General features: G+C 35.7%; 1 protein-coding gene across 2 annotated transcripts in view; it reads right to left on the minus strand.

Annotated features, from left to right (window-relative positions):
- The window catches only part of Apaf1 (apoptotic peptidase activating factor 1), a 78,133-nt gene extending 65,815 nt beyond the window's left edge, over window positions 1-12,318 (minus strand). The window contains exons 1-4 of one of the 2 annotated variants that reach the window (XM_046419265.2): window positions 11,736-12,318; window positions 8,293-8,471; window positions 7,962-8,151; window positions 7,070-7,267 (exon numbers count right to left, since the gene is read on the minus strand). In XM_046419265.2, coding sequence (XP_046275221.1) covers window positions 7,070-7,267; window positions 7,962-8,151; window positions 8,293-8,430 — 526 coding nt within the window. In that variant the 5' untranslated portion in view covers window positions 8,431-8,471; window positions 11,736-12,318. Of the gene's footprint in view, window positions 1-7,069; window positions 7,268-7,961; window positions 8,152-8,292; window positions 8,472-11,735 lie in introns of those variants that run through there. The other variant, XM_058571285.1, reaches the window with a different exon arrangement.
- Window positions 12,319-12,353: the final 35 nt, after the last annotated feature.

Consider the following 12,353-nt stretch of genomic DNA (forward strand, 5'->3'; position numbering starts at 1 on the left):
TTAAGCAACAGATTTATTTCATTCTCCAATCTTGAATCTTTACCTTCTCTTAATTCAGGTTTTTTATTTTTTTCTTTGCAGTACTGGGGATTGAACCCAGGGACTTGTGCATGATAATCAAGTGTTCTACCAGTAAGCTACATCCCCAGCCCTTTTTTAATTTTAATTTTTTTGAGACAGGGTCTCATTAAATTGCCCAAGGTGGCCTTGAACTTGTGACCCTCCTGCCTCAGCCTTCTGAATAGCTGGCTACAGGCTATAAATTTTGATAGGCTATTATTGAGTTTTAAAGTTTGAATCTGAAAAGAAATTTAAGATCTAAATAAACTGAGGCTTGGAGGAAATCTTGTACTGATTATCAGGAAATCTCACCAAGCAAAATTTTGCTATCTTTGGTGTATATCATCAGTAATCATGGTATAACACCATTTTTCAGCCTCAACACTCTTGATGTTTGGGGCTGAATAATTCTTTGTTGTAAGGGACATTCATGTGCATTACAGGAAGATCAACAGCCATCCTGGTTTCTATCCCTTTGGGTGCCAGTATAATTCCCCCTTAGAAGTACTAAGAGCCAAAACTGCCTCCAAACACTCACTGTCAAATGTTCCCTGGACAACAAAATCACTCAGATTAAGAACCACTAATATGGGCTAGGGTTGTGGCTCAGAGGTAGAGCTCTTGCCTACCATGCATGAGGCACTGGGTTCGATCCTCAGCACCACTTAAAAATAAAGATATTGCATCCACCTATAACTAAAAAAATAAATATTTAAAAAAAAAAAAAACACTGATGTCCAGGATCACATAAGTTATTCATCATGGTTCTTTTATACAAACTTTTAAAGTAAGTTAAGTTCAAGTATGGCTCTACTGTTTACTAGCTATGCAATCGTTAGTAACCACAGTCACTTAACTCAGTCTCATTTCTTATACTCTAGTCCAGCTATTTCAGAGTTGCTGTGAGAAATTAACAACATAAAGCTTTGAAACTGCTGTTAATTGTAAAAGATTATAACAAACAGGATTACTGGTGTTATAAATCTGAGAGTACCTTATAAATATTAAGCTCTGAACTAGTAAGCACTTACAATAGTCATTATTATTATTACTGTTACCATCAATATTGTTAATTAAACCACATCTTTATTTACATATGTATCTTCACATGTGTATTTTCATACATATGTATGAAGACTCTAAAGTGTAGCCTTCAGACTTAATTGGCTTCTCACAGGTTAAAAAAATACACAAATAAGGGCTGGGGTTATAGCTCAGAGGTAGTGCGCTCATCTAGCATGTGAGGCACCGGGTTCGACCCTTAGTACCACATAAAAATAAAATAAAGGTATTGTATTCACCTACAACTAAAAAATAAATGTTTTTTTAAAATACACAAAATATGGGCTGGGGATGTGGCTCAGGCAGTAGCACGCTCGCCTGGCATGCGCGCGGCCCGGGTTCAATCCTCAGCACCACATACAAACAAAGATGTTGTGTCCGCCGAAAACTAAAAAATAAATATTAAAATTTAAATAAATAAATAAATAAAAATACACAAATATATTATATGTATATATAAGGAATCTCTATGTCCAAAATATGGTGAACAGTAGCATTAGATCACTGATAAGTGACATTAACCATAAAGATTTCTATTACATGATCATAAAAATATAAGAAAAAGAAAAAAACAAAAACATAAATTATATCCAAGGGCAGTTTATTTATTGGTATTCACAATAATTAGGTATAAAAATAAATCACTATTCTAAAAACGTAATCATACAAAAACCTTTGGAGAAAGCTTCTGTGCTTTAAAATCTCAGCGTGTTGATGCAGCTACCTAGTAAACTCACATTTTAATTTAAGGACTTAATAATGCTTAGGTTAAAAGCCTTTCTCTCCTAAATTTAAAACTAAACAGGGCATTATCAATACATGCACAAATAAAAATAAAAACAAAAACAAAAAAACACTACAAGCTTTACAAAGAAAGGTAGACAGAATCTCACTCCCCTGAAGCCATCTTGCGTTCCCTGCAGCTGTGGACTTCCTGTCAGCCTTCCTTCAGCACCCCATCATCACCCCTAACATTTCTGGATCTAAGGCATCCCCAATCCAATCACTGTGCTCCAAGTCAACTGCATACATCTGAGTCCAAGTCCCTTTCTTCTCTCAGTTGAACCAACTGGTTCTTCTGCCTCTGTTCTTATTTCCTAAATTCTCTCCTTTCCTCACAGAAACCAGAAAGATCTTTTAAAAAATACTCTGCTCAAAACCTTTCAATTGTTTGCTACTGAGCTAAAAATAAAATTCAAACTTCTTATGTGAAAAAGAAAAGCAGATCAAGTGACCAACATTTCCAAAGAAATGCAAATCAAAATCACTCTAAGATTTCATCTCACTCCAGTCAGAATGGCAGCCATTATGAAGTTAAGCAACAATAAGTGTTGGCAAGGATGTGGAGGAAAAGATATATTCATATACTGCTGGTGGGACTGCAAATTGGTGCAGCCAATAAGGAAAGTAGTATGGAGATTTCTTGCAAAATTGGGAATGGAACCACCATTTGATCTAGCTATCCTTCTCCTTGGTAAAATCAGCATATTACAGGGACACAGCCACATCAATGTTTATAGCAGCATAATTCACAATAGCTAGGGAACTAACCTAGAAGCCCTTCAATAGATGAATGGATAAAAAAATGCAGCATATATACACAATGGAATATTACTCCAGCAATAAAAGAGAATAAAATCATGGCATTTGCACGTAAATGGATGAAGTTAGAGAAGATAATGCTAAGAGAAGTTAGCCAATCCACAAAAAACAAATGTCAAATGTTTTCTCTGATATAAGGAGGCTGATTCATAGTGAGGTACGGAGAGGGAGCATGGAAGGAATAGACAAACTCTAGATAGGACAAAGAGGTTAGAGGGGAAGGGAGGAGGCATGGGGTTAGAAATGATGATGGAATGTGATGGTCATTACTATCCAAAGTACATGTATAAAGACACAATCTGGTGTGAATATACTTTGTATACAACTAGAGACATGAAAAATTGTGCTCTATATATGTAATAAGAATTGTAATGCATTCTGCTGTCATATATAAATTTTAAAAAATAGTTAAAAATAAATAAATAAATACTGATTTATTATTTCCACATTTCAGAAAGAACCTAAACATCTTAACTATGGGCACAAGAGGGAGCAATTTAGCCTTGAATGAGGGTTTACTTATAATTCACTCAGAGAAATTTATTCTGAGAAAAACTGCCTTTATTCTAAGAAAACAAATCCTATCCTACTTTCACATGAGGTTTTTCCTGTAAGCAATTTAATAGCATCAAGGAAATCCTGGGAAGGACAGAAACAAATAAGTAGGCAGCCTATATGAAAAGCTTAGAGTACAAATATATGATATGTCTAGATCATTGTACTGTCATGTGTAACTAATTAAAACAAATAAATAATAAAAAAGAAAAGCTTAGAGTAAATGGTCTAAAGATATGTCAACAATTTCTCTACAAATAAAATAAATACAGGGTTTAAACTGTGAAAAAAAAATTGGGTTACTTAAAAATATCTAGGCATAAATAGCTAAGAACTTAACATTTTTTATATCAATCACCTAAGATAACAAAATTTCTATAGAAACCAGTTTTAAAAAGTATGTAACCTTTCCCATTATCTACACTTTTAAAATAAAAGGTTTTACATTATAATTAATGGCAAAAAGCCAAATTCCTAAAGTTTTGAATGGAAGTAATCTCAAAAGAGTAAAATCTATCTTTGAGAAAGCATCTCTTTTTGTTCATTTGTGGTGCTGGGGATTGAATCCAGGTCATTGCATGGGCTAGACAAGCTCTCAGCTACCTACACAGCCCCAGAAAGCATCTACTCCTGAACTAGCAAACATACAAAAGCAAACTCAAGAGATTGAAGAGTTCAATATAAATGGTGAGGCTGATACATGAGGCTGATACAGGATGATATAAGCAAAACTTGGGAAGTACAAATTAGAATGCAAAAAAAATTATTAATTTGACTATTTGGGAATTAAAAACTTCTCTTCTTTAAGAGCATCCAGGACAAAGTCAATACAGAGAATACGTTAGAATAAGGTATTTACAAAGTCAAAAACCAAGAAGTCTAACATTGAGAACACACAAGAAACTCCTGAAAAGCAACAGATGGAAATCCCAATAAAAAAGTACACAACTGATATAAACAAAATCTATAAAAGAAAACCTAAAACACTAACAAGCTTATAAAAAAATATTCAAACCTGAGTTATAAAAGAAATGCAAATTGAAAGATATAACTTTACATCAGCCAGCCTTATAAAAATTATAAAGTTGGACTACACTGTCACTGGGAAAGTAAGGCTCTTGGAGCCCCCATACCCTGCTGGTGGAAACACAAACTGTGGTACAACCAAATTTGATGTTGGTATATCCCATCATTTAATTTAGCAACTCTTCTAGAAATATACACTAAAAAAACACTCTTTTAAAGATTCAACCCAGCTTTGCTGGAGCAACAGAGAGTTGGAGACAATGTACGTATTAAATTACTATATTAGGGGAATGGATAGTAAAATATGTTCATAGCAATCAGGTGTAACAAATAACTTGTATATTCAGCAACAAGGATAAATCTCAACAATGTCATAGGAGATAAGAAACACAATAAAATAACACCATAACATTTGTGCAAATTTAAAATATCCACATACAAACAACATAGACATTTTATAAAAGCATGTACAATACACAGGTATTTATTAAAAACATATATTAAATATACTGGGATTCTATTATTTATAATACAAAAAGGGACAGGAAAAAAACGAAAATGGGAATTTTGAAAAGGAAATAAACAAACAAATACAGTAAGAGGCTAAGGTCGAAAAGACATAAAAAAAAAAAAAAAATGAACCATGAACTAAAGGACATGATTAACTCAGTCCTCTGAACTTGAGATCTCACAAAAATATATGAGGGAAATGAATTAAATTTACATGTACTGGACAGCTATTAATATAGCTGGGATTTCCTCAACAAAATGGTTAATCTCTATTCTAAGATAACAATTTATACAATATGATTACTAAGTCATCTAATTCCATAAACTTATGTTCAACTTTAATCCCTAAAATTGAAAATTCATCACAATATAATTTAAATGGGGTATTCTTTTAATCCTATAAATTACTATATTATAAATACACATTTTTTAAAAGTTCATAATATTGAAATAAAAACTTATTTCTTTACACTAAAGGAACTTAAGCCAAATTTATGCTGAAATATCCTCAGTGATCAACTTTGCAATAGAGGTTAAAAAATATTTCCTAGCCAGGCATGGTGGCACACATCTATAAATCCCAGCACTTCAGGAAACTGAAACTAGAGGATTGCAAGTTCAAGGCCAGCCTCAGCAACTTAATGAGGCCCTAAGCAACTTAGTGAGACTCTGTCTCAAAATAAAAAATAAAATGGGGAGGGAGCAGTGGTGCATGCCTGTAATCCCAGTGGCTCGGGAAGCTGAGACAGGAGAATTGCGAGTTCAAAGCCAACCTCAGCAACTCAGTGAGACCCTGTCTATAAATAAAATACAAAGAAAAAGACATGGGGGGCTGAGGAAAAGGCTCAGTGGTTAAGTGTCCCTGGATTCAATCCCTAGTACAAAAAAAAAAAAAAAAAAAAAAGATCAGGATCAAAAATGTGGTTCAGTGGTTAAATGCCCTGGATTCAATCCCCAGTACCAAAAACAGATAGATAGATAGATAGATAGATAGATAGATAGACACTTGAATCTGAGATTTGCAAGAGGCTAAGTCACAGAAAATTTCTCTATAATGACAGAAGGAAAAAAATCAAAGATTGGGAATTAGACATTCTTCTGACAAGAGTATAATAAATGCTACTAACAAAGCAGCCTATGAAGTTATAAACTAAAGTCTTATGTGTACAACAGATATGCCCTAACATCCATCTTTTCAAATCTCTTAGATTCAGATTTTTAAATACTTCTTATTCCATTCAATTTATCAGCCTTAACTGCTAATTATGTCTCATATGCAAAGAAAGAAAAAGTTTAACTATAAGAAATCAGGAACTACCTTTGAATTTCCCTAGAAGAGTTCACAACCAAACACTGAGGAAGCTCTAGGACTATTCCTGATGAATATCCTCAGAACTTACCAGACTCACATCTACAAGCATGCCTGTAACCCTCCTCCGCCCAGGATGCCCTCCCCATCCAGTAACCACCCTTCCTCCTTTCCCTACTCTCCCATCCCTAGCTCATCTACCTAGTAAACTTCTATTTTTTTCTCCAAACTCCAGCTAAAATATCACCTTGTTGAGGAAACCTGTGCTATCTACCTATTTCCCCCAGAGTTAATGTTCCCTTCCTTTGTTCTAACTTTAAACCTTATATTTTCTTCTAATTTATCACATAATCATAATTGATTGTATGTCTGGTTATCCTACTAGACTATGAGTGAATTCCTCAGTTATACAGACTATACCTTCTTTTTGGATGACCTGTGCCTAAAACTGCCAATCTCAGCCCACCTGTGAACACCCATTGACTGCTACAGTCAAGTCCCAGGTTTTCTTCTTGGGGCTTACACACAGACAGAAAAGATACTAAGAATTTTTATTTATTTATTTATTTATTTTTAATATTTTTTATGTGGTGTCACATCAGAAAAGAAAGTGTGAGACAAAAAGATGGGGAGGAGTATGAAGATACTATGTATGCACTGCTGGTCTTAAGGAAAAGATCGTGAGTCAAGGAATGCAAGATTCCTCCACAAGGGGAAAATTGCAAGGAAAAAATTCTCTCCAAGAGCCTTCAAATGAAAGAAGGAAGGCCTCCCTGTTGACACTTTGATTATAGCCTAGTAAAAAAAAAACTCCAGAACTATAAGATAATAAATTTTGTTTTAAGCCACTAAATTTATGGTAATTTATTACCAGCAGCAACAGAAAACTAATAGAATGCCTAAAGAATTATCTTCTTAGCCACCAACACAGAGGTCAAAACTTACCTTCTAAGAGTGAATGATCTCGAACAGCTTCTGCAGCTAATACAGACTTCCCACAGCCTGCCATTCCATATATGGTGACCCATCCTGGGTCGCCATTCAATTTGAAGAGTTTCTGTTGAATTGCATTCACCAGCTTCTTTCTAGTAACAAAAACAACTGGCCTTTGTGGTACTCCACCTTCACACAGCACTGTCCTTACTGAAATCCAAAACAAGTATGCATGAATATAACTTTGAAGTGGCTACTTACATAATACCACAAAAAAATAAAAAGAACAAACCAAGGTCTTAGCCTCAGAATTTTCAAAAGAAAATGACTAGCATATTAACTTCAACTTTCTGATTTCTCAGAACATGGAGAAAAAAAGCAAACATGTATCCTTCAAGATGACTACAAACAATGGAATTGTCTATCAATACCTGCTTAATACACCCTATGACTCTCTGACTCTCCAGTCTGTGTCTCATACTAGAGACTGGGAAAGGTGGAATGTTTGCCTAGCATGTGCAAGGTCCTAAGCTTGATCTCCAGCATTGCAAAAAAAAAAAAAAGTGTAAAGGAGAAAATGTTTATGAAACTCCTTTCAAGAATATAGATCTTTTTATTCTTTCCTGTAAACTCTACAAACACAGAGAAGTAAAAAAGAACTTAAATAAGGGTCTCTAGAAAGTCTGGTTAACTCTAAAAATTAGGGCCTGCATATGATCTAAGCAACAAATAGCTCCCTGAGAAGAAAATGTGTTAACATCGAAATATCTAAATTGAAAATATCACAATTTTTTCATATGCATTTTTCAGTGAACTGATCATATTTTTCAGATTACAGATAAACCTGAAGAAATGTAGTAGCCATCATCATAGAAATATGACAGAAGGTATCAAAGGTACAAACCATATGAAGTTATTCCACCATTTGAATCTTTGCCACTGGAAGATGAAAGCACAGGAATGCCACTATGAAGAAGGGCAGCAAGATCTTTATATCCTTCATGTAGTAGAGCATTGTAGAATGATATATAGGAATAACTGTCTTTTTTAAGTATCAATTTAATTAGCATAGCTGCTCGTTGATGTTGTGTGGGCTAAAAAAAAAATAAGTAGTTTAGTATATAGCAATGAATATGTCTGCAACATAAATGAATGGAAAGACCCATGAAAAGTTCCAAAATTTCTTAAATTCTAAAAATTTTTAAGAAAGCACAGATTGCTTCAAAGGGCTTTACCTGATTTTTTACTTTTTCCTCTTCTGACACTGTTAAAACTCCATCACTAATCATGTGATCCATGATGTAGGATGTTTTAATGTCCTTTTCCAGAGCTTCTCTATGCTGAAGTAGACAATTTCGAGCTTTTGCATCCATTGTCCCTCAAAGTTCTTTCTCTCTGCACTGTCAACCATGAGCTACAGGCAAAATACCAAAATATTTGTCAAGACAATAAATACAGAAAAGATACATAAACTCCAGAAATAATCAAGAAATGTAAAGAAAGCAAGATTGTTTTCTTTTTCTTTTTTCTTCATCTTTTGCTTTTTTTTTTTTTTGGCTGAGACTTCTGAAAATGAACAAAAGCCAATGCTTTGAAAGGTTTGAGAAAAATAAGCATTCTTACTACTTGAGGAGAGTACAAATGATGTAACTTTTCTGGAAGGTAGCAAAAAAAAAATAAAAAATGTTTTAAAGAGTGCTCGATTTATCAGCATGTATACTAAAAATGTTTAAAATAGGCATTCTCTTTAACCTGGAAATCCTACTTCTACTTCAAAGAGATGGTCACACAAATTTATGCAAAAAATATCCACAAAAAGATTTAATGGATGGGCTGGGGATTGGCTCAAGCGGTAGTGTGCTCGCCTGGCATGCGTGCGGCCCGGGTTCGATCCTTAGCACCACATATAAACAAAGATGTTGTGTCCGCCGAAAACTAAAAAAAAAAAATAAAAATTCTCTCTCTCTCTCTCTCTCTCAAAAAAAAAAAAAAAAAAAAAAAAAGTCAGTTGATCATTTAAAAAAAAAGATTTAATGGAGGAGCTGAGGATGTGGCTCAAGTGGTAGCGTGCTTGCCTAGCATGCGTGAGGCACTGGGTTCGACTCTCAGCACCACATAAAAATAAAATAAAGATGTTGTGTCCACCTAAAACTTAAAAATAAATATTTAAAAAAAAAAAAAAAAAGATTTAATGGAGATGGGGTTGGGTTGTAGCTCACTGGTAGAACACTTGCCTAGCATGTGTGAGGCCCTGGGTTCAATCCTCAGCACCACATAAAGATAAATAAATAAAATAAAGGTATTGTATCCAGCTACAACTACAAAAAAAATTTTTTTAATTTAGTGGAGAATGTTTAGGTGAGGGGGAAAAAAGTGAACACAACCTCAATGTCCATCATTCTGAATGCAGATTTTTTTTAAGAAAATTAAGGTGCATATAAATAAGTATATGATACAGCCATTTCAAATTATAAAACACATTATCACTGTGTATTGACATGGAATGATATTCCTGATACACTGCTGACTGAAAAATAGAAATATAATCCCAAAAAACACAAAACATGTATTGAGATAATATAATTATACAGGGAGATGTTTAGAAGTTTTTCATCCAAATGTTTGGGCTATTGAATAGCAAGATTAGGGATTTTCCTCCTTTTCTTTTTTGTATTCTTCTATATTGTCTAAATTTTTTTTCAATACAAATCATTTCTACAATACTTTTTTTTTTTTAATTAAGATATTGGCACTGGGCATGGTGGAACATGCCTGTAATACCAGTTACTTGGAAGACTTGAGACAGGAAGATCAAAAGTTCAAGTCCAAATTTGCAGGGAAATGGATGGCATTTTAGAGCAGATTATGCTAAGTGAAGCTAGCCAATCCTTAAAAAACAAATGCCAAATGTCTTCTTTGATATAAAGAGAGCAACTAAGAACAGAACAGGGAGGAAGAGCATGAGGAAAACATTAACATTAAACAGAGATGAGTGGGGGCAGAGAAAGGGAGAGAGAAGGGAAACTGTATGGAAATGGAAGGAGACCCTCATTATTACACAAAATTACATATAAGAGTTTGTGAGGGGAAAGGGGAAAAAAAAAAACAAGGGAGAGAATTGAATAACAGCAGATGGGGTAGAGAGGGAAGATGAGAGGGAAGGGGAGGGGGGATAGTAGGGGATAGGAAAGGTAGCAGAATACAACAGTCACTAATATGGCATTATGTAAAAATGTGGATGTGTAACCGATGTGATTCGGCAACTTGTATTTGGGGTAAAAATGGGAGTTCATAACCCACTTGAATCAAATGTATGAAAGATGATATGTCATGAGCTTTGTAATGTTATGAACAACCAATAAAAAAAAAAAGTTCAAGTCCAGTCTCAACAACTAACAAGACCCTGTCTCAAAAAACTTTTTTTAATTAAATAAACAAATAATTAAGATTTTATAAAACAGTGATTATACTGAGGTCCTTAATGCTTAAAAGTTTTTTGTTTTCTTTATCCAACATAAGACTGAACACAGCATTGTTGGAATTGAGTATTAGTTCTCAAAGTTGTTGTCAGCTCTAGGTCTTCATTAGTAAACACACTTCTCACAAAGCATCAGGAAATACTCTCTGATATCATTTCTTGGATTAAGAGGTAACAAGGAAAGAATGTTCTTTACAGAAACATACTTTGATCGATTATACCAACTTCATTTTAAATACAATGCAATTTTTTTCCACAAGAATAAAACCCAGTTCAGAAAGTGTGAAAGTTTTTAAAACATCCAATGTATTATATTGAGAATGTCTAAATGGGGACATTAATCATTCAATACACATTTATGGCCTCTCCCATGTGCCAAACACTGAGACTACAGAGAAGATTAAGTCATGTACCTGAAGGAATTCACAATCTAGTAGAAGAAAAAGAGATAATTAGAATGTGAATGTCCTAATTGTAAGACTAGATATAAACACAAGTAATTTGGAGAGCACAGAAGAGGAACAAAAACTATTAAGCTTTGAAAATGATCATATTTCTTGAAAAGTCACCAAATGTAGTACTTGCAAAAAATAGGGAAACAGGGCATTTGCCCATGTTTGTTCACAAAATGCCCAGAACTGGCATGAAACTTACTGATTAAAAAAAAAGTTAGGATCACAATCAAGACTGTCATATTTTCAAAATGTTAACGTTTCTATTTTGTTAAACATAAAATACTTTTCCAATTTATAGTAATAAAAATTGATATCACAGAACAAAAGTGAACTTCCAGGTTCATAAATACTCTTAGCAATTTCAAACTAACTTCCAGTTTTACCCAGCCCTATTAAACTTACAGATATGAGTTTTAAATACTTCTTAAAACTTTGCACAAATTGAAATATGAACAAATTCTCAAAGTGTCCCACCTTTTGTAAACACATCAAAATGCAAAAGCCAAAAATCTTCATAGATGTAAAATACAAAGTAAATGCTAAATTCACCCAGGAAAATGCTAATAGTTTACTACTTCCTCGTTAGATAATTTCTCTTCCTGGTACAGAAGCAGAACTGTTATCGAATATTCCATGTCCCCAAATCCTCAGTCCCTGGAAATCGCCTAGAGAACCTCCAAAGAACCTAGTTCCGGGAGAAAAGCAGGGAGGTAAACTTAGCCAAACCTTTGTGCAGAGGTCTTACCGGGAGGAGCAGCCCTGCCGGGTCAGACTGCACGAGTGCAGGTCAGTGGCGGAGTACTGTAACCCCGACTTCCGACGGGGAATGGGGGCGCGGGGCGCAGTTTCCCAGCGACCTAAGCCGGGGCAGGTCCTCACCAGAGCCTCCGCAACCCGGAGTGAGGAAGATCCGAGGGCCCTCGGCGCGGGTGTCACCCCGCGGCCCGACCTCCGCAAGCCCCGCCTGCGGGCGGACCCTGCCCGGAGACACAAAAGGAGGAGGGCCACTAGAGCTGTCGCTCTTCCCTCCGGCTGGAGTCGCACCTTTCGGGACCCTGGCGCCGTTCGCCGCGGCAACTTCAAATCCTTGCAGGTCGCCTGCAGCCCTGCCCCTCGCTCTGGCTCCCTTATCCCTTCTGTCCAGGGCTAACGCATTAGGGTCCACTAGTTACCGCCTCCTCTCCGCCTCAGGACCGCTGAGCAGTCAAACCCCGCCCGGCCAGACCAGTCCAAATAGTGTGCCCGCGCGTGCAAATGCACACATCCTAATGTCCGCGGGGCGGCCGCCGCGCGCGCACAGGGACGCACCCTCCCATCCCGCGGTGGGGGCGTGGTTACGCTACCAGGGCGCGCCGCGTTCTTC

The sequence above is a fragment of the Marmota monax genome, unplaced genomic scaffold, assembly GCF_021218885.2.
Source record: "Marmota monax isolate L192 unplaced genomic scaffold, Marmota_monax_Labrador192_F-V1.1 WCK01_AAM20220418_F8-fsc00036, whole genome shotgun sequence".
In the NCBI taxonomy this organism is placed as follows: Eukaryota; Metazoa; Chordata; class Mammalia; order Rodentia; family Sciuridae; genus Marmota; species Marmota monax.